This window comes from Lycorma delicatula, chromosome 5, assembly GCF_047948215.1.
Source record: "Lycorma delicatula isolate Av1 chromosome 5, ASM4794821v1, whole genome shotgun sequence".
Lineage (NCBI taxonomy): Eukaryota > Metazoa > Arthropoda > Insecta > Hemiptera > Fulgoridae > Lycorma > Lycorma delicatula.
Window position 1 is genome coordinate 180,571,100 of NC_134459.1, and position 24,394 is coordinate 180,595,493.

Here is a 24,394-nt window from a genome sequence, read left to right on the forward strand (position 1 = left end):
CTAAATTATTATATACATCAGTAATTGCATGTTTACTTTTTATGACATGATCAATAACATTCGAAAACTTACTTAGTTTTGATTACATACATTACGATTATAGTGATAACATTGTTTGTATATTCATGGTATTATTTATTATTAATAAGAGTATTTTTTAATAAGTATCATTATGGTATATTTGTGAGTACATATTTGAAATATTAAAGGAAACAATTTTTTTGTTATTTTTAATTTCAATATTATTTATTCATTAGTGAACACCATTTTTTATATATGTGTACGGCAGAGCTATTTTACTTCTTAATATTTTATCAACAGCAAAAATAAGTTTGTTGTTGATAAACAACAAAGTTTATCAACAACACAGGGGGAAAGATCATGTAACAGTAATCTGATTGAATAATTTAAAAAAATGAAAATAAAACATATTCTGTCAAGCTTAAACTTTCATTTGACCATTTTCCTACTACATGAAGTTTTCAATATAGAACAATTTTTTCTACATACAATTCTATGTTTAGGCATAATAGTGTGTTTTAGATTGAAAATAAATCGAGCAATGATACGGGTTACTTGGTTGATACCATTTTTTCTATAAGGATCCCATTTCAATACGAGACAAATTATCCTACAATAGATTGCCTACTATGAATTCTACAATGGCAATTTATCCTACAATGAATTCTACAGGATGAATTCAATAAGATACGAAACAATATTAAGAGTACTATTTAAAAATAAGTTTATAAATTTTGTTCATCGCATCTCTTTCATTGAGAACTAGTATATAAATGGTTTGCAAAAAACATTAGCTCAACATAAATATGTTTAGGCATAAAGATGCATGTAGAAAAGAATATCTTATACTGAAATATAAAAGAAACTTCATGTATTAGGAAAATGATCAAATGAAAGTTTAAGCTCACAGAATTTTTTTTTATTTCATTTTTTGCATAGAGTTGAAGATGTATGTGAAGTTAATAAAAATTATGTTGAAATAAAAATGAAACTATGTAGAAGGAAAATGATCAAATGATAGTTTAAGCTTGACAGATGTGTTTTGATTTCATTTTTTATTTTTTACATAGAGTTGAAAATGGCATTGTCCATAGAGTTCCGTGTATAATTAATAAAAATGTCATATATTGAAATGAAGAAAAAACTTTATGTAATAGGCAAATTACTGAATGAAAGTTTAATCGGCAAAGTAGTGAGGATCATAAAGTCATACTTTCTCCTAAATAATCTTTTTTGTAAAAAAATAGAATGATCACTAATTTTGAAAATGAGTTCAGAGAAAAAATTTGTTTTGAAAAAATGTGATTATATTGACATATATCAATATAATAAATAAATGAAAAATGCTTGACAGGATGTGTTTTATATTTTTATAAATATATATATATGCCTATGTATCAAATTTTTGGGGCTCAAAAAATCTTCAAACTACTACATCAGTTTCATTGAAATTTAGATATGAATGTTAAAATTTGATGAAAATTGGTCGAGGCATTCGTGATGGTTCTTGATCAGCTGATCTGGGTAGGACCACTTCTGAAGTATGAGTATCTTGAGTAGTTACGGTAGGACTTTGATGCGTTCCAATAAAAAAACAAGAATGCTAATCGAATAACTGTTTTAAGCAAAAAAGTTTTATTCAGGATCCTTAAATACAATTCATATACCAAAATCATTTTTATTTATTTAATAACATAAATTTGAAGGTACGGAAGGTATCGAAAGATACCAAAGAGCGTCACCGCCACTGACACGTTTCAACTTGAAAGAGGGGGGGGGGATAGCGACTCCCCTCGATTCAATTTAACAGCGTAGGCGAAAGTCATTCATAATTATATGGGCGTTGCCAAAGAAATTTACTCACCCAGACAAATCTAATTCGATTGTTTAGAATCGATTATAATCATCGATTATAAACGATCATAATCATCGATCATAAACGAGGAAAGTATGCTTGGAAATGGCTCGAGAGAGGTAAGGTGCAAGATTAATTATTAAATCTTATAAAACAATATATTTTATGTAATCCGATACATAATAAATAAATTCACTTTAATTTACTTATTAGAAAAAGTGTTTTGGGAACTCTTGTATTAGACACTGTAATTTTAAAATGAACTGACATTTCAATTATGCTAATATTTTAAAATTAAAGGTACGATTTGGTCACCTAAACAAATTTTTTTTTTAAATTCCGTTATATTTTTCCACTTCCAAGACAAATCATCATATACATTCTGTTTTTGTGAAATTAAGGCAGATAACAGCAAATTGTGAATGCTAACCTCAAAATTTGAAATCTTAAGTGTACATGGTGTATAATTTTATTTTTCATTATCTATTTTTGGTTTTAATATTAACTGTTCATATTTTCATTTATGATACAACTATGCTTTTTCTCAGCCGCATTTAATCGGTGAATATTGAATGATAAAAGATCCCTCGCGATTACGTAAACAAAATTAACTAGTCGTGCTTGCATCCGATTTTCCAATTATCAAAAACAACAGACATAAATTATTTCTCTTCTAGCAATAAATCATTACAATGGATATATTTCCGATGGAAATATAACCAGTAATGTACTAAAACAATTAATTAATTGAGCATAAATTTGTATTGTGCAAATAAAAATAAATATTAAAGATTATTACCATAAAAAATATTTCACAATAAAATGAATATAATTTTTTGAGTGAACTGCTGCTATACTGAAATATAAATTTTTCAACAAGAAAACATCTGTTTGATGTACATACAATTAACTGTTAAGAATAAAAAACAAATATAAGAAAAACAGAGCTTATGTTTTAATTTCAAACATTGTTTAGTTACAACCATATTGTTTTACTTGTACAACTCATTTATTGTTTAGAAGTAATTTGAATTTTTTTGGAAAGTAAACTCGTAACGCACAATTAAATAAATGTATAATTTTAAAGAACTTCTAGCAAAACCTTAACAAGTAGCCTTTATATTTCAAAACTAAATAAATAATTTAATCAGTTTAAAAACAAACGTGCTGACTGCAATAACATTAATAATGGAAATACCATTAGATCCTTAAAAAAAAAAATATTCCCAGAACAGTCCACTTATTTGAAGGTTTAGTTTTAATTAATGTTTATTATTTATTTTATGACCTTGGACATGCATTGTAATAATACTTTTTTAAGGATAGACAGATATCATATTACTACTTATACAAAAAAAAGTAAATCTTAGTCTAAAACAGGTTTTCATAATTTTAACTAAATGAACAATATTTTTAAAAATACATTAAACTGTAACAAGAAAACAATTATATATTAATATTGTACTCTACTGTAAATCAAAAGATATATTGCAAAAGTTTATTATAGTTTAATTATAAACAGTTGTCATTACTAACAAGGTATATATATATATATATATATATAATTCATATCTAAAAATAAAAGACCGCTAATTTTAGCATACATTAATAACTTTTAACTAAAAATGACAACTATAAATAAATTGAGGGTTTTTTGTATGTTTGTTATTTAAAAGAATTACAAAAGATTTCTTTCTGGAGAGAAAATTTATTTTAAAACAAGGTGTTTTAATGTCTATTGCTGTCTAATAAATTAATAAAAATGAAAATTAACCTGACTGGATAATTTGAATTGAATAGCTGAAAATTCTTAATAGAAAACAAACAAGCTTGAAAATAATATTGAAATTAAAGGAAAATTTTCCATAAATAAATTAATAAATAATTTATACATGTTAATATAAACAACATTCAAGTATAACCTGAATGTTTAAACAATATTGAACAATTTAAAATATTTTTGAAAAGTATCAAACTCTTCGCCTATACTCATGAATGAAACGGTCCATACAATTTTGGGAAAAAAAATTAATTTACAAAAAGTATTTCTATACTAATGAAGCTCAAACAGCCACTTTCAGTTAAGATTCTTTATCCTCAAACATCTTACAATAATAATAATACGACGATATGATAAGCATTATCATTATATGATTATACCATAATGATTATAAGTTATTCTATAATAATAACTTATTTGATAAAAGAAGTCGATATAATTATACAAAGGTTGGCTGTAATATGAAGTTTTTTTTTAATCTGTTACTTCTCATTTGACTAACATAAAAGGAGACAAAAAATTGAAGATTTTAAATAACCTACTTTTAAACAAATTGTAAGAACTTACTGATATTAATTTGACATTGGATGCATACATTTTAAATGTAAATAGTGACTTCACTGCTGCTGCTGTCATCAAAGTGTTTCTGTGATACATTAGTCTGATAAAATCATAATACAAAATCCATTTCCATGAAATTTTCACTAATTGGTAAATTTTGATTAAATGATTATTATTTTAACATTTATTAAATCAACATTCCCATTTTTTATTTTCAGGTTTGTAAATCAAGAATTAGAAGAATTACGCAATGCTGCTTTACAAGGAGCACAAGAACAGGCTTGTCAAGACAGTTTATTGACTGCTGAGTTAATACAATTATCTAAGGGGCTACATGCATCATGGTTTCTCCATCCACGAGGTTATGAAGCGCGTCAAACATTGTGTGAATCTTTAACATCTGTGGCCCCAAATAAACCTGGAAGTTGGCAACATTTTGCCGGAAAACTTGGAATTCCGTGGGGGAAAATTCTGGTAATTATTGCAATATTTTAGTACATACTATCACAATTTTGTTGCAGTTCATCTGATAATTATTATCAGATCTGAAACATCTGATATTTATCTATTTCTGACACACCTGTGGGTAAACCAGGGGTGTTACAAGCTACAGATACACTAATTACACAAGCAAGGGATGCAGCTATCAGTTCAAGACAGCTGTACAAGATGCCTGAAAACTTTTTGGAATTTTTTCATATTAATAATTTTAAGTCCATACATAATTAATTACTGTAAAAATTTCCTATGAACATAATTTAAGACATTTTTTTTTCAAGCCAGAGATTTTTTTATACTATCAGATTTCATAAATCACAGAAAAACTACATAAACGGTTTGAAGTTGAACAGAGACATCATTAGGCCAACAAAGTTATGGTCCCTTGGAGCTGTTAAAATTGGCAAATGGTATGGATGTTCTAAAACAGTCAAGCGCATTTGAGAATCAGCAACAGGCAAGATGTGAACAACAACCTCAGATGCAGGCAGCTAAAATCAGAAATGCGAACAGGATGCAAAATTTGATATGATCTGATTAATGGCTGATGAAAATCATACAAGATTCTTTTAAGAGGAAAAAATCAGAATTGTGGCCTGACATATGTCATGATTGTGTAACGAGCAATGATGTGCTCATTTTGATCGTTTCTGCTTAAATTAGGCTATTTAGCTTATTTAACGGACAAAGCCCTCTGTGATTTGTGGAGTATTCAACGTATCCAATAGTACCAAACCTGTTTCTAAAAATGGAATATCATTTAAACCGGCATACAGAGGCCACTAATATTCAATTCTTAATTGTTTTCTACTGGTATGTCAGAATTTATTGTAACATTTTGTACAATCTTTATTAACTGTTAATACAGGATGATTCAATACCGTTAACCTAGCTCATCTCTTCTCGTGATGTTTTGTCAACATTAATTTTCAAAATCCTCCCTCGGTAGCACATTCTAAAGACTTCTAATATTTCTTTATTGTTCATGATAAAAGCTATACTTCACAAGAATATTAGTAAGAATTGTTTTCCATTAGATCTACATACAACACCAACAGAATTCATTTTTATATTAAAACAACTTATTTATGCCTATCTACTTTTTATTCTCTTACTTTATTTCTTTGTAATTTTACCGTCTGAATAATAAAATTCTTTAACATCTGATAAAACTGTATTATATTTAATTGCAATATATCGTGTAATATTTCTGTCTTTATTGTTCTTTTAATGCTGCATTTCATTGTTTTTACTCTACATTAAGAATTTCTTGTAACTAATCTTTGGTTTCTGCCCAAAAAAGTCATCAATAAATTTTACATTTCTTTTTTTCTCTCCATTCTCAAATTCATCCTTAAACTGCTCTATATTGCTTTTGTTACAAGTTAAAATCGAATAGGGACAGACTACATGTTTTGCTTAATGTAGGCAAATTAAAAAACAAATAATCAGGTTAACGCATAAGAAGATAAAAAAAAAAACATCTGGAAATATTTGCAAGAGTAGTTGATGTAGACAATGGCTGGCCAGAATGAGGAAATATTTAAGGCAAAATAAAATAAAACAAAAAAGTAAATGTTACTAAAAAAAAACATCAATATCAAAAATATGTTTAAACTGAATCGCTGAATGTATGTAGAAAAAATGGTCAAGGCATGACAATATATAGGCTCTGAAGAAGTAATAATAAAACGTTTTAAGAAATGAAGGAAGATAGTTTGAAAGAGAGAGATACAGTGAGGTAAAGAAGAGATTAATTGTTGACAACTTAAAAGTAGATTCAGAAAAATAAGGAAAACAATGGAGGAATGAAGCTAAAATGTATTAAACTCAAAAATGTGGTAGAAATCTCTGATCAGGAGAAAAAATAAATGGTAAAATATCTAGAGGAACAGTACAGGAGGTAAAATTTTCAAAGGAGGATAAAAAATTGATAATGATTTTCAATGAGACACTAACAGGTTAGAATTTGATAATAAAATTAAGCCATAGAGGATTATGGTAAGAATTATAATTATGTTGTTTTGAAAAGGAGAATACTCTGTATAAATTATTATTATGTAAAATTTATGAGGCTGAAGAAATGCCCTCACCTCATCTTTTTAGAAAAAAAGTTTATTCGCTTCCATACCAAAGACAATAACAGTAGATAAATACCACATCCGGTTTTACCATTTACTGTATAACAAATACTCACACTTTTGAACAAATTTCTAATTACACAATTCTATGGAAAAAGAGTTTTATTCCACTCAAAATTTAAAAATGCATCTTCCCTCTAAAATGTTACCTTTACCAAAATGTATCGCTGCAACTACAAAGTATATTAGTTTATATAAATAGGTCAAAAGAAATTTAAAAAATCAGTTTATTGCAAATATATAAATATCAAAAATACTTTATACTTGTTTCAGTGTATTTCCAACCAAGATTCAGCAGGTACGGATAAAGCAGAGTTATCTTTAATGATATATGCTCAACAAAGGAATGCTACACTAGACCAGATTATTTTAGTCCTTCAACAAATAGATCGATTAGATACAATAAAAAAAGTTCAGCCTTTAATAAAGAGTAAGTTATAAAATTTTTTTTTTTTTTTTTTTTTTTAAAGTAAAATATCTTTTTTCCACAAAATATACAAAACTTTATGTAGTGAAAAAAATCTACCCTTATATTGACTAAATTAGTTTACTATAGAACTTAACACAAGTGTTATACGAGATGCTACCCAAATGTTCACAGAATTTTACCGTAAAAATAAAATAGCTTACCGTAACTTATAATTTCCACTGTCTCCTTCAAAGTAATCCCCTTGGGCATTGATACAGTGATCCCAGCGTTTTTCCCATGATTCCATGCATCCCTCCCTTGAAGTCCGCAGGTGTAAGTGTTCAAAGCACGTTCTGCGTTTCTTCCTGAATCTCCTCAATTGTGTTAAAACGACGGCCTTTCAATTGAAATTTTATTTTTGGAAAGAGAAAAAAGTCGCACGGGACAAGGTCAGGCAAATGGGGTGGGTGAGGAATCACTACCATCTTTTTGGAAGCCAAGAAATTCCAACGTGTGTGATGTGTGCGCGGACGCATTGTCATGGTGCAGAACCTAGCTGTTGTTAACCCACAGATCTGAACGTTTGCGCCTATTGTTTTTACGTAACCGCTTCAAAACTTCACAATAGAGCATCCCATTGACAGTTTGACCAATAGGAACAAATTCCTTATGGGTAATGCCTTTGATGTCGAAAAAACAATCATCGTGGACTTCACGTTGCTGTGAACTCGGTGTGCTTTTTTTGGCCGCGGTGAACTTGGTGACTTCCACTGCGATGACTGCTGCTTAGTTTCAGGGTCATACCCGTACACCCGTGTCTCATCACCGGTTATGATGTTGGAGATGAAGTTAGGGTCATCTCTTGCTGAATTTTTCAATTCACTACAGACAGCTACGCGATTTTATTTCTGGTCGCTGTTCAACAGTCTCGGTACGAATTTTACAGCGATGCGTCTCATGTTCAAATTGTCTGACAAGATGAGTTGCACGGACCCATATGACATTTGTACAACTGCACAAACATCATGGATTGTTTGTCTACGATCTGCAACAACAGCCTCTCACACTTTCGCAATGTTTTCCGGTGCTGCGCTTGATGGTCTTCCTGAACGCTCATCGTCATCGACTGTCGTTCGTCCATCTTTGAATTGTTTGTACCGCAAATAGTTTTACTTTTACTCATAGCATTATCACCAAATGCTTCCACAAGCATGCGATGGGTTTCCGCACCAGTTTTTTTTAAGCACAAAGCAAAATTTGATGCAGGTTCTTTGCTCTTTAAAATCTGCCATTTAGAACTTCGCTGAAGCGGTAAAACACAACGTTACACAACCGCACGAAAGTCAACAATGCAGCCTCTCACCGTCACAGCTGTTAGAACACCGATTCACAAAGAGTACTGTTAGCCACATCTAGCGGCAGCAGATCGTACCAGCAATGGTTCGCACGCAAAATTCAAATTCCCCGAACTTTTGGGTAGCACCAAAAACAATAAGTTAAAGTAACTACAAAACATTTCTGTAATTAAAATTTTTTATTAATTTTTCTATAAGAAAATATTTTACTTTTGGCAAAGACAATGCTTTTAAATTTTACAAGAATGTAGCTGAGAAATGAAATATATTATTGAAAGATAAATTAAAATCATATCTCTATCATTAGTACCACTTGCATAGAATTCAGTCTGTACAGATCAGTAAATTATATTATGTTATATATGATTATTATATATTATGAAGTTTTTTTTTGTTAGGTCTTTATTACATTATTATCTGGTAATAAGTAGAACAGTACTACACAAAATTATATTTTTATTATTTTGTTTACAAACAACCCAATGTGTTTGACAGGTGATGGCTCAGAGTGACATCATTTGCTCCAGGTATAATACATGCTAGGTGATTGCAGATTGGAACTCTATAGGCAGCATGAACCTCTACAGATTGCTCAAATTTAATAATATTGAATTTCATCAATTCTAAGACACCATCATTTATAAAGAAACATATCTAATTTTGCAGTCAAATTTTAACTTTTCAATTAAGAAGCGAAGCATATTTTTAAAAATCAAAAAATTAAAACAGAAAATGATTGAATTTAATTTTAATAATTATATAATTATAAATAAAAATAACAGGAAACATTCCTCACTTTCCCCAGTAAGATTAACATTACCTTAATTTAATGTGAACATACAATCTAAAGTTGAACAGTGAAAAAGCATTACATTATGTATAGCGTAGTTTAATAAAGCAAATATTTAATGAATTTTACTTTAGAATACATCATTAACTAGTGAATAAAACTAATCGCCGATAGATTCTTTATCGGTCAAGTTATCATTCAACCCTAGAATATTCATTACTACTAGACATGATCATTGTCAGGACTGCCCTCTAAAACATTGCTTTTTAAACCATCCAGCTCATTGGTTATATAGAAATCCTTAAAGAAATATTAGACAATAATTTCTGGTATTTTATACCACAACTGAAATCCATTATGCAACATTCATAATCTTAATCTTCCTAAACAATTTTATAATTAAGTTTTCAAAAAATAATTTGTGTTCATATTATTATTATTATAAATCCTTCAATGGTTTATTAACAATAATATCAAATCTCGAAGCAGGCTTGTCATTCATTCATCTCTGAATCGCTTCCAAGTACCATTTTTTTAATATTTTTATTGTGATTTTGCAAACGCCTCTTTTTAAAATCATTAAATGTATATCATTGAATTAATAATATAGTGTTTCTCTCTACTATTTTTATTTTAAAAAATCTTTGAAAACAACACAGCCTACATATAAAGCTACAATAGTGGTATATTATTAAAAAAATTGAAACAATTAATTAAATTTTTCCATCAAGAACCTTGTTTGATCTTATGTAATACAAAATCATTGTCATAACCAAAAATTATTTTGCACAATTTTTTTAGGTTATATATTTTAGAATAATTATCATTATTGTTTTAATAATCCTTTTATTTCTTATTTTTGCAAGCGGTTTTTATTAAAGTATGTCCGACCGGTTCATGTTTACATTCATACTAAATTTTTGATAATTCTAATACAGTGAAAGATTCAGCGCAAGAAGATCCTGCATTATCATCTACCTCATTATAATTGCCAGAATCGTTCTCAATAACACAAGCTTCTTAATGGATTTTGCACTGCCTTAACTAAAGCATAGGAATCTTGGGTATTATTAATTAATTAGTAATCATTCTTTTGCATCTTTCTCAGTATAATCATCAAACCTAGGTACGGATGAAAAGGTTATTCATCTCATTCAATATTTCAACCTTATTTTCAGTTTTAGTTTGTTGATTTCCCCCCCCCCCCCCCAAAAACCCCACTTTTTTCTTTGCATTTTGTAAATTAAGTCAAGTAAATGATTAAATGTTGAATCGTTAAAATACAATCATAATTTTATTTTTATGAGTTTCATTAAAGTAATGTTTAGTTTAATTTATCCTGTACAGTATTTTTGATAATTATTGATAACTGTCATTTTCAGGTTTGGCTGATGAGATTAAATCCAAGGTTGAACAGCAGACAGCATATAACAGAGATGGACAGTATGATAGTGGATTTAGTTCCATATCTGGTAAACAATATTTATTTTCCATCATTTTTTAAATATCCATACTGAAACAGTTTATATAACTCCAAATTTTAATTTTGTGTGTGAAAAAATTGTATGGTATGTACAATTACACAACAAAGAAATAGATGTTTTGATATTTTCTTATCGGTTCTTGTTTCATTGTTAGGTTACTCTTATTAGCTCTTAGGTTACACTTGTTTTCTTTTATATTTTTTCAGTACATTAAATTATTTTATTTTTATATTATTTCATGTAGAAAGATTTTTTTCCTATAAAAATAACTTGCAAAATTAGATTCATTTCATTTTTATACTGGTCTAGTGTCGATGCATTTTTTTAAATTATGTTAATTTTTATTCTATATGAGATTAATAAATGTTTTGGTAAAAATTATAATTATGAAAGTAATTTTTATTATATTTAATTCTGTTGTCAGCTTAAAATTTAGTTTTTAGTATGTTTTCTTTGAATATCTGTTTGAGTCGATTTTCCTTTTTAACAGTAGTTTGTTTTTTTTTTAAGTTGTTATAATTATTTTTAGACAAAAAGAGATTGAAATTGCTTATAAATCTAAACCTATCATTGCTAAAATAAAATTCAAATTGAAAATTAAGTAGAGATGTATAGATAATGGAAGAACTTAAAAAACTAATGGCCTGCTTATCATTCATTTTTACCTTACAAATAATGCAAAGTAATAATGTAATAGTAGTAGAAGTAGTAGTAGTAGTAGTAATAGGTAATAAAGGAGATAATGATGTAGAGTAATAATGTAATAGTAGTAGTAGTAGTAGTAGGTAATAAAGGAGGTGATAATTCAATTTTTTTTTCAGTCAATATTACCAAAATTATTTCTGCATTTATATCAAAATGTGTGTCACTCATGCTCCAGTATTGATTAACTGAATTACTTTCTTTTTTTTTTAAACTCTCCAGTTCAGAAAGTTGCAGTTACTTGCAGGAGTGAGTCCATAGTTTTGCTTGATATACAGAAAATGATCTGTTGTTTATTAGCAATCTGAAATTATTAAATAAATATTTTACTACTTTATTTTTTATCAACAAATACATTAACATTTAAATGGACTGATTTTATCTGGCCTCAATGTTAATCAGATTTAATTACTGAATGTAAGGGGGTATAACTCATTGAAATTTGGTGCTTAGCTTTCCGATAAGTTACTGTGTATCGCATAAGAAAGGATTATATGAAGAATGATGAAAAACAAAGGGGAATGAAATGAAAAACAAGAAAACAGTGGGATATATGGGAGTGACAGAAAGAGCCTGCACAGAACATTCAAGAAAATGCAAAGGAAATAACATGTAAATACAAAGAATTGGTAACTTGTGCGTGTAAGTATAATACAAACGTTATTCCCATTTAGAATATTTATATTTTTTACAGCTAGTATTGATTGATTATTAATAATTTAATTTTTAATATAACTTTTCTACCAAATTTTATTTCATCAGCTCCTACAAACAACGATACTGGTACTCCGGACACTATGATAATTCATCCAAAGGATTATGATAAGAACATACAATATTTAAAAGATCGTTTACCTATTTCACTTAGAATTTCTGAAACTAATAAGGTAGAACTGACACCCTGTGAAGTGGAAATTATGTCAAATTCTCAACAACAAATAGCACTACGATCTAATATAGTAAATGATCGGCTACAACAAGCATCTCGGAAAACAACACTTACGGTAAACAGTAATTTATGATTTTCCATGTTTTAATTTTTAAAGTAGTTTTCTAACAAAAAACAATTATTATTATTATAAAAATAAGTCGATGTCGTGAATCTACAGTAATGGTATTTTTTATATCTTTATAGATTAAATAATTTGATAACTATATTTATTTACATAACCGAAACAACCGAAAACTTATTTTACAACATTATTATAATAAATTATTCAGTTTTCAGATGTTTTCATCACTTTGCATTTTACAACAAAAAACTGAATTGAATTTACAACTAGAATGTCAATTCAAAAATTCAAATATACAGCTACTGAGGCAAAGGCAGAAAACTGTCTGCAAGTTATTTATAGGTAATCTAAATTTATAGGCAAATTATTTTTAGGTGAAATAATTAAAAATTATTTATCAAAATTGCAACATATTATAGTACAAAAATAAGTAATGAATTTTACTTTTACAATATCTAAAATCCCACCCTCTCCATGAAGTACACAGAGCTTTTCTGTCGGTGACAGATGTCTCGATCAATGCAGTTGGCAATGTATATCTCCCAAGTTATTTGCATTCATTTACTAGATTTTTTATTTTTCATCTTGATATTATCAAGAAAACATTTTGTAGGCTGGGAAAGAACGCCGTTTCTAAATATATGATTAATTTAAAAAAATTTATCGATAACATATTACTTATGTTTTCATGTAGCATTATGATGTATAACTATTTTAACTATTTATTAGGTCTACAAGTTTACTAATAACAGAAAAATACTGGCTGTAACTTTGGAAAGGTAGTAATGAGATTTTTTTTTACAATTAGTAAAAATAAACTGTTTGAATTTTGATGTCCCTGTCTTAAATAGATTTTTTAAATTGATATACAAAAAAATTACTTTAAGATGAAAGTTATAAAACATTCCTTGTATCCGCTAATTTTCAATATAAATTAAACTTTTTAAGAGAAAACTGTTAATAACAGCCTAAGATATTTTACAGTTCATCCAGAATTCTTTATTAAAGAAATAGAAAAATTACATTCTGAAAATTAACAAATTGCTTTATATAATTTTTTTTTTGTACTGAAATTTTATTCTTATTTATTTTCTAACTGAATGTTTTATCTTATCTATAAATCATTCAGAATTTCTTTCAACTCATTTTTAGTTTTTGGCAAAAGAAGATTGTCATCAGCAAATCTCAAAAGCATTGTCCTACTTCCTTGGATAGATATTCCACTCTCAAATTGTTCCTTTAATTCCTCTAACATTAAAAAGTAAAAGGTAGACTACATTCTTGTCTCTTCTTTGAATCAAACCTTGCCATCCCCACATGATTCTTGTACAATCTTTCTCTATATTCACCTAGTTTGCTTTAAAATTCCATTTCATTCAATATTATCAGATGTACGATTGTTTTAATATCCAATGAGATTCTCACAATAAGTTATCTACTTCCTTTTTTAATAAATTCATCTATTTTAGAACCACGTATGAAAAAAATTTGAAAAATTATAAAATTTTATACTTTAAATGAATATTGAAGTTTTCTAGGAAGCAAGAAAATGTTTTTTCTTATATGAAGGATTTTGTTAGATATTTTGGTTCTGCTGAAATAAACAAATAATCAAAGAGAAGTAAGAGACTGCCTCAATCATTCACCTAGTTAACAATCCTGATATTTCTTTTTTTACCATAATATTCTAAAATCAGTTACCGCTGAAGGATTGGATATTTGTACGGAAATAAATCTTGTTTTCAGCATTTCTAATAAAAAACTAAAAACTTAAATGCACAGTTATTTAACTAGTATATTTCTGTATTTTTACACTAATTATGTTGATGAAGGTAAATGATCATTGCAGGATGTATATATTTATATCGAGTTTTATTAAAGATTTTATTTATTTTTTCAATAAAAAAATGTAATTTTAACATATTCATTTATTATTTTATTGTTATAGAACTCAACAGTACGACCGTACAAAAAAACTGTGTTTTTAACATTTGCCAGTGATGGAAAACAAGATGCTTACAGAATTGCACAAGCTTTAAGGAATCCTAGTACAGATCGACCTCCATGTGGGGTACTGATTTTACATGAAAATTCAGAAATAATACAATCAAATCCAGAGTTGTTGATAAAAGTGCTTTTCGATCAGGTTGTTATAAAACTTAATTTTTTCATTATTATTCCCATCGCATATATATATTATTCTAATTTATACTATTGAGTGAATTGTTAATCACAACTAATACTTTGCGATAGCATGAAGCAATAAATTAGTGATGATTATAGTCACTATACCACCATTTTTTACTTCTAAACCCCAAAGAGTAAAAAATCTTGCTGTTGATGTGATATCAACAAATATTGCAACATGAAAAAAAAATTTTGCACTAACATAAATGTTAATCTTGCATTTCAGAAGTAATAAGAAAAATAATTCTGAAAATTACCTTAAGTAACTACTGCTGTGTGAACTAAAGCTGTCTTTTTCTTGCTTCAAGTTTTCTGACTAATCTTTTTTTGAATGTCAGAATGACTTTAACAATTCAATACTAAGTAATGAGGATTTAATACTAAGTAATAACGATACTAAGTAATAATTAACAGTTCAGTGCTAAGTAATAATCATTAAAAATATTCTATTTGTTTATGCAACTGTGTAATTTTTCATTTAAAAAATCTTCTATTGATATATGAAAGAGACTGTGAGGGTGAATCAAATATAAACGGTAATTTCTTTTTAATAAATTTATCGATTAATAATATACACAATTCATACCTTAAAATTTCTGTATATAGTCTCCTGCACAATCTACACACTTTTGCCAATGATTTGGAAGTTTGAATATTCCTTGTTCATAAAAAGTTTGAAGATGAGTCATCAACCAATTGCACATACACTCCTTGATGATTGTTTTTGAATCGTTCCCCTCCAAGTGATTCCTTCACTCCTTGACGATTGTTTTTGAATCGTTCCCCTCCAAGCGATTCCTTCAAGGGCGCAAACAAAAAATAGTCACAGGGGTCAAATCTGGACTGTAAGGAGAGTGGTTGAGGGTTTCCTTTTACATTTTTTCAATTTATTATCCCTCGTCAAAATTGCGGTGTGTGGCCTGGCATTGACATGGAGAAGGTTGACAACTCTGATGAAATGAACATACCCCATCTTTTATTTCAGTAGGCGGCTTTTGTTGACTGTAGTAGCTGGCAATAGTAAGCCCCATTCATCTTTCATTGATTGTGGAGAAAATCAATGAGTAAAGCTCCCCTCAAGTCAAAAAGAATCGTTGCAAAATCTTTTTCGGCTGACAGAGGGTTTTGGCGTTCACTGTGCAGCTCTCACATCCTTCCTATGCCCCTCCTTACTTGCCATTTTTGACAATGGAGTGTAATGATAGACCTATGTCTCATCACATGTGACAATGCACCTCAAAAGATCGTCCACTTCTTGCCAAAATTGATTCAGAAATCTCTTGCAGATCTCCAACTTGACCTGTTTTTGATTTTCAGTCAACAACCTCAAGACCCATAGAGTACTAAACTTTCTAAAGTCACGATGATCAGCGATAATGGATTGAGCACTCCCATAGCTCATACCTACTTCTGACCTGATTTCTTCAATAGTGAACAGGCGATCACCTACGATAAGCTCTCAAATAGCATGGATGTTGTCAGCTGTGAGACTTGACCTTGGGCGTCAGTCATGACTTTCGTTTTCTCACCCGCCCTTAAATTGTCTGGCCCACATAAACAATCAGTTCTGGGACAGTGTAGCATCCCCAAACTGTATCTTAAACAAGTTAAAATTTCCACGGTTAAAAACTCGTCGTTAAAAAAAATGTCATTAGTTAAAAACTTTATGATTATAGTTGTGCAACAGATGATAGAACTTCTTGCTCACTCATGGCTGTACTGACGACAGAATAGAGCGGAGGAGCTAACCATTTGATTCCCCTCTTTAACACACCAAACATTAACCATCCCATTCCGTCATCTACCTCGGAACTGCTTGCTGCATAGAATAGCAAAATTACCATTTAAATTTGATTCACTTCATATAAAATGTCAGAGTAACATCATCTACAAATTGACATCACACAAAATTTCCACTTGTTAAGTTACAAAATAGAACCATTTCATATAATTATGCTTATAATGTTAATTCCAATACTCTTTGTGTAATCTTCTATAATTTTCTTTCTTTTGGCATCATGAAAAAATTATACATGTAGCTGCAACCAAATATAAGACAAAAAGAGGCAAACCCAAGTGTAAAAAGAAATCTTACAATGGATGTTTTCAATACCTGTTGCAACATAAACTATGCGTTGAAGAGGGTACAAGAATTGAAAGAAAAATTTAATAGTCGCTTCAAGGAAAAAATTGGATGTTATGATTGCTGAGGATGTTCTTTAATTGAAACTAAAAAAATTAGAAAATACCGAGTGGTATAGATTAATTTACAAGAGAGGTTTAATTTGAATTGTAGAAGAATAAAATGAAGATGCAGAAGAATAAAATGCGGTAAAAACAGGAACTTTGTGTGCATTAAATATTAAGATAGAAAAACATTTTATTCAAGAATTTTGTTTAGATGGTACAAGTAGGATAGATGATGTAAGGAAGGCTTTTACACAGAAAATAAACTTACCATTATTATTAGTTTAGGAGTTTTCCCACGCTAAGTCAAAGCAGACTAAGTAACAACACAGTTTCATGACAGAAAGAGGTACATTAATTCTGTTGATATGCACCATTTCAGTCTTTCTTATAGTTGTGATGTGCATAAAGCATCTGGGGTACAAGCTTCAGAAATCAGAGTAGCTTTCTCTTAAAATAATTATGTTTATGTTATGGAACTGTAACTACAAGTTACAGCGAAGGAGTAACTTGTATTCATGAGTCACGTTTGCATTTTGATAGGACAACCATGCTGTTATACAGTTTATATTTGACTGTGAAAAAAAGCAGCAGAAAACATTTCACTATCCATTTTCCTTAGTAAGCCTGAAGTGGCAGTGCTAGATATGGATATGTCATTTTTGAAGTAACAGAGTGATGCAACTCATGTCAGCTCACTTTCAGCCATTACAGTTACAGTACATAACACGCATACCTAATTTAGGAATCTTAAAAATATTTTTAAAATTTTAGAAGCACAAAGCTTTATAACAGCAAATTTTTGTCAATAGAACAGCTAGAACAGTAAAAGTTTTGATCTTTGAAATGTGTTGATTGCAAATTTAGATACAACAATCTCTTTCAAAATAGTTGGCAGGTCATTGAGTTACTTAATCTAGCAACAGAAGGATCTTTCTAGGAAGTAAGGTTATTTATATTACATAAAGTAGATAATTAAAGACTATAATGAAACTAATGTTAGTTAACATTATTAACTAATTAGCATATAATAGAAAAAAATCGAGAAATGTTTCAAACTAGTCAAGTGATTGATGACAATATTCTGCTCTGTACAGTTGTTTTCTTATTTAGTAGTAACAGGGTAGTACCTCTTTTGCTAAATCTGTTGATATGTTACCAAAGTAAGTTATTGCTTAATTTCACTGTTATTACTATGTCTTTCCTCATAGTGTTCCACCTTGTTCAAGTATAGTTTTTTGCTGACCAACACTTCCTAGAATTCAATATCAGTTGATCCTTCAATATTATTTGCTGTTTGAATCGCAGTTATAATAGGTATAGGTATATAAGGAAGAAAGACTGAACTGGCTAAAAATTATGAGAACCGATTGAAAACAGTGGAATTTTTTGCTTTGTTCAGATCCAACCCGTTTTATTATGTTTGGTAATTACTATTCTTATTAAATGTGAGAAGAAAAAACATTGATCATAAACAACTGTCAAGAAAATATTAAATGGCAGCTTTCAATTCATGGACAAGGTCTTATTATACCAGTTGTTACAATGAATTTTGATTACTATATACATGAAGTGAAGAGCGACTACAAAAGCTGTAGCCAACTAAATAGTGTTTACCAGCAAGATCTCTTAGCCTACCATAAATCAAAATTACATGGAATTTGTGTTAATAATATTCAACTTAACTGACTTACTTACTTAGTAAGGTGTGGGAAAATTCCCACACCTTACTTAAAGGATCTTTATATATATAGAGAGAGAGTGAGAGAGCGAGGGAGGAATACTATTTTCATACAAAGTGTAGGACTCGCTAACAGGTTCTGCAAGATGTTATTGAATGCGTATGTGTGCCTTTTTTTCTTCTTTTTTTTTCCTGTTTAGCCTTCGGTAACTAACGTTAAAATAATTCTTCAGAGGATGAATGAGGATGATATGTATGAGTGTAGTCTTGTACATTCTCAGTTCGACCATTCCTGAGATGTGTGGTTAATTGAAACCCAACCACCAAAGAACACCGGTATCCACGATCTAGTATTCAAATCCGTGTAAAAATATCTGGCTTTACTAGGACTTGAACGCTGGAACTCTCGACTTCCAAATCAGCTGATTTGTGAAGACGCTTTCACCACTAGACCAACCCGGTGAGTTGCGTATGTGTGCCTGCATCCTACTAACTAAACCTCCACCCGTGATAGTCCTTCCCCTTTCTGGAAACTGCTGTATGACATTACTTCAGAAAGGGGGAGCTTACCTTCCTGCACTGGGCATCAGAGTGACCACAGGTTCACCGCATCCAGGCGACCCCTACAGGTTTGGAGAACCCCTGGACACTTACCTGCAGCCCTGTCCTCCGCACCAAAGCTCTCAGGTGCCCATCTGCTCTATTGCTTCTTGCTCTGTCTAGAGCACCTACATATGGACTTAAACCATATTAATCACAGCATGCCAGAGCTCTTCTTTGGTTAGCCTGGAATCCAGGAAGTCCCTCGGACGGGAACATAACCTTCGTACCCAGGAGTACTTCAAGTTTTTTTTTTTTTAATTAGCTCCAGAAAGCGGAGCTTACCTTCCTAATCTGAGCATTGGAATGACTGCAGGTTCACTGCATCCAGACGATCCCCACATTGTTGAGAGGCTTCCTAGACACTTGCCCGTGGCCCTGACCTCTGCACCTGAGCTCTCGAGCATCTGTCTGCTTTCCTTGTTTCTTCCACCGTCCAAAGCCTCCCCACAACTGCTCTGGAATACCTGGCTGCAGCAAGCCAGTGCTCTTCTTTGACCATCATGAAGTACGTAAGCCCCTCAGGCGGGAATAAAACCGTCGTACCCAGGAGTTAAGCATTTCGCCTCTCTCTACAGCAAAGCAGGGACACAAAGAAAACGTGCTGCGCCATTTCTTCCGTTCTGCAATAATGGTAGGTTTCCACATAGTCTAGTCTAAAACAATATAAATATGTCCTGAAGCCCCCATGGCCCATCAGCATCTGAGTGAGATAAAAATTCAACAAGCCAGGGGGGGGGGGTCTCACAATCCATCTGCTAATATCAAAAACTAGCCTATGGGTTCACCTGCCCTTCACCCCCTGTTCTACCTCTCCTGCCATATCCTCAAAGTGTCCTCCTCAATCCCCAACTTTGCCATCTTCCTATCCACAGGGATCAAGCCAGCAGACTCACGCATCCTGGCTCATAATGCAACCAGAAGATTGACTGGCCAAATACCCGTGATGACCATGAGTGCCTCTCTGGATGTAGTTCTATAAGCAGATGCCATCCACAGATAGCATCTCCTGTGTAGCGACTCAAGAATTGCTCTATACTTGTATTTCATAGCAAACACCCATATTTCCGTCCCTTAAAGAACCACATCATAGGCAACCCCAGTCAAGACCCTTCTCCTCTACTGCCAGTGGGGCCCCCCACAGTTCGGCAGGATGCCTGCAATGAGATGCATCCCCCTATTTGCCTGATCACATGCCTCAAGGACATGAGTGCTGAACTGCAGTCACGCATCTACTCATAGGCCTAAATACTTAATTGTGCATTTGGATCACATACACACCTGCCCTACAACTTCACTAAAATCTTTTTTCTCCGTTTAGCATTAGAGATTGCAACTATTTTTGTTTTCTCCGGGGCCATACTTAATCTTACTTTGCTCATCCAGTCAGCCACCGCTCGATAAGACTCACGTATTTTATCCTTGGTTTCCCTTCGAGTATCAGCCTCCACAACCAAAGCAATGTTGTCCATGTAGCCCACAATATCCACTTTAGGGGAGAGATGAAGGCAAAATACACCATCGTATGTAACATTCCATACAGTCAACCAGAGGACCGACCCCTGAGGGAGCCCTCTGCTTACTCCTGACAACAAAACTCTGCCATCCACTTCACACACAATACTCCTGTCACTGAGATACAAGCATATGATCCTTTTCAGATACACTGGAACACCGAAGCGATCCATAGTGCAACAGATCGCACAGTGAGAAACTTAATTAAATGCATTCCTCACATCAAGTGCAACCAGGACGCACATTCTACTCCTGCAGTTCCCCCGTCAGCTCACCATTATCCCTTCCACCAGGGAATGCTCATTACAGCATCCAATGTAGACCTAGATTTGCAGAAATCAAATTGCATGTCCTCCCACCTCTTCCACCGCACCAGACAACCTCTGTTGGAGTAACCTCTCAAATATCTCACCAATGGCATCTATCATTCATAAGGGCTTGTATGAGGCTGGAAGCACCAACAAGTCCCTGTCCGGCTTGGGAATCAGGACAAGGCACTACCGCCTCCACTTCTTAGAAAACATATCCTCTTGTAAACACGTATCAAATACGCTCAGAAAAGTCTCCAGATACGCCCGGGCCACCACCAGGTGGTTAGGCACATCCAGGCCACCAGATATGCTTAGCCATCTGGTTAGGCAGCACATCCGGGCCTGGCTCCTTATCCACAGGCATACACTCCACTGCCACAAGAAGTTTCTCCGTACCAAACAATGGCATGGGCCCCTCATTTCCCTCCAGCTCCAGCAAATTATCGTCTCCTTCAGAGAATAGCAGCTACTCAATGATATCAGTGACCTCACCAGGGTCCCAAGTAAACGGTGTCCTGGATTTGAGAATTCCTGACTGGCAGGCTTAGAGGATCTGTGAAGTATTTAAAAGAAAAGGAGTTGGACTGTACATCTAATGATTTCTCTAATCAAATAATGAAGAGATGAAAACTGCATGTGATGTGAATCCATCCCAAAACATGTAAAAGAACTTCTTATTGTCAAAGGAGGGCCACATATCTTATTAAATTTAATTATTTTTGATTTATTTTAACTTATAATAAATATTTATTAATAAAAACTTTGCCCGCTACTGTAGGTGACATGTTACTCATACGCGTTGTTTTTTTAGATTCAAACTAAACTACATTGTTTACATTTTTGTATATTTTGCACTATATCCTTCTGCGGTTACTTCACTCCCAGTTTTGACATATTTATTATTCTTTTTTTTTGTTATACTAATTTTTAAATGATCAGTTTGAGTAGTTTGAATGTAATGTTTTACATTTAAGGCTTAGATTTGCTATAATGGTCTTCAATTATGATTTTATTTAACTCCATTACTCTTGATTTCAGGCTGATTATATCATGCCAATCATCACAGAAGAATACCTTGAAAGAATTAATTTTGAATCAAGACCTCGCTTTAATTCTAGCACCGAGACATGTTTGGACATCTGCTATGTAAAATATATTCTTGATTTAATGAGAAAATACTATCACAGAAATGAATGCTTAAACGATAAGTTCCGTTGTATAATACCAAACACCACCGATAAGTTTTCAATCTTAAGGAACACATTGTTTTTTTCTGAACCGACTTTAAGGGCCTGGGCTTATGAATCTAATTTGGAATTCCTTGCACAAAGAATGAATGAGTTCACTCCGCTATCAAGATTTTAATTTACAGAACTGACATAAAAATTTGTCATACAGAAATTGTATTTTTTTAAAAATATGTGCAATAATTACATTAAAAATATTTTGTATCACAATACAAGTCTATGCTATCGAAAGATAAAATTAGTAGTTTTATAATATAACAAAATACTTAGCATTTAAATATGCATCATCTAACAAGTCACATACACGCTTTATTTTGTATCGGGAATATGTTCTAATTAAATTATTTAACATGTTATTTTGATTATAATAAATTTTTTAAATATGAAAATAAAGTATTACGATAATTTTTTTCATTCATTAGTGTACTTTTCTTTGTGTATTTGTGTACTTAAATTTTATCAAAGTTGTATGCAATTTTACATAAAATATCCATTGATACGGCGAAGAGGAATCATTTAATTTTTTTTTAATTTCTCAGCATTACCATTTATTTTCAAACTGATTTCAATGTAAACAGACCATAAATAAATCCTTCATGTGGGGCTATTTATATATTTTATTTATATAATTTAGACCTAAGCAGTGAAGAAAGTAAAGAAATTTTACCTACAACAAATTTAACAACAAAACTTTCTTTACTAAACATTTAAATTTGATAATAAGGTGAAAATGAGCGAGATCACTCATTTTTCAATTGCCATTTAGTACATAAAATCAGTCACTCAGGAACAGCTTTTTTAACATGATCATTACCAAAATTATTGCTGGGTAAAATTGTGTTAAGTTCAAAAAAGAAATTAAAATCTTTCAGAAACAGATCAAAGCTGGCAGGTGCTTACATATATTACAACTAAAATGTTTTAAACATTGCTAGAGTTGTTGCAGCCAAGAGCAGGCAAGTGTTATCATGAAATAAAATAACTAGTTCAATATTAGTCCACTCTGTTGGTTTTGTGTTCCCTGCGAAGACAGTTTGATGCTTTTCAGTACATTTATCATCATTTCACTTGACAGGAAATAACAAGAAAAAGGCCTTTACATACATGTAGAACATGCCCACTTTTCATGTGCCCAGCAACACTTGACTTTCTTCAATTTTAAAGTTCGTGAAGGGTGCTACTATTTATTAGTTTACTTTAAGTATTTTTATGATAGATCCATATTTCATAACAGGTAATTATCATTATAAAATATATTACCTTTCCATTTGCATAGATTGATAAATGTATACCTGGTGTAAAGTTTTTTTTATGCAAGACCCTCATAGATAATAACTTGTAGAAGACTTTGAAGATTGAAAAAATAAGCTATACAATCTGTCAAAAATGAATAAATTTGCAAATTTTATTGTTGGTTCTGCTTCAGTTGTTCTAAGTCATAAAATAGTCAAAGAGAACAATCCATTGATGTGAAAATTCAGTCTTCTTTACTGAATATTACTACCACTACCCTTTTACTTTTTACATATTCAAGTATTTCAATGTATGAACTGTGATCATGTAAAGGCATAACATGCCAACAATGAATGATCTACTAAATCTACTCTTGATTTTATTCATTATACACAGGCCTGTTTTTTTAATGATCAAAAAATTGTTTTAAATTTGATATCTGATTCTTATGTACTTTGAATCCAAATAAAACCTCAATTTAATGATCTTTTTTGTTGCAAAGAAACTTTGTAACAGTATCCTGGAAGACTTTCCAAGCTTGCTTTTCTGCTTCCTCCATTTTAGACTCGCAAATTTCATTTTTCATAAGCTTCCTTATATACAGCCCAACAAAAACACACTCTTTATCTTTGTTTCTGAATGACTGCAGATACTTGAAACACTCATCTTTTTAAATGCCAAATTGCTTCATAAACCCTAGTTTAAAATGTAACTGAGGAAGCAAAACTTTGCTTGTTTCTATAAACTTTCTGTTCAATGTTTTTCATACCGGCTTTTAAGATTTGTCTTGGTGGCCATTCTTTTTACTTCCTTATACGAAGTAT

General features: G+C 31.1%; 2 protein-coding genes across 4 annotated transcripts in view; one reads left to right on the forward strand and one right to left on the reverse strand.

The window, feature by feature from the left end:
* Positions 1-24,394, reverse strand: part of LOC142325654 (peroxisomal N(1)-acetyl-spermine/spermidine oxidase-like) — a 169,881-nt gene that overhangs the window by 98,374 nt on the left and 47,113 nt on the right. The gene's annotated exons all lie outside the window — the stretch shown is intronic.
* LOC142325655 (uncharacterized) lies at positions 1,850-22,755 on the forward strand. Its single transcript, XM_075367683.1, has 7 exons — positions 1,850-1,995; positions 4,436-4,691; positions 7,130-7,286; positions 10,793-10,882; positions 12,359-12,600; positions 14,558-14,755; positions 22,129-22,755. Exons 1-7 carry the CDS (start codon positions 1,982-1,984, stop codon positions 22,453-22,455), a joined length of 1,284 nt encoding a protein of 427 aa, XP_075223798.1. The 5' UTR covers positions 1,850-1,981; the 3' UTR covers positions 22,456-22,755.

Coding starts and splice junctions, on each gene's coding strand:
- LOC142325655 (XM_075367683.1), top strand. Junction 4,692..7,129: donor TTCCGTGGGGGAAAATTCTG/GTAATTATTGCA, acceptor TACTTGTTTCAG/TGTATTTCCAACCAAGATTC. Junction 12,601..14,557: donor CTCGGAAAACAACACTTACG/GTAAACAGTAAT, acceptor TTATTGTTATAG/AACTCAACAGTACGACCGTA.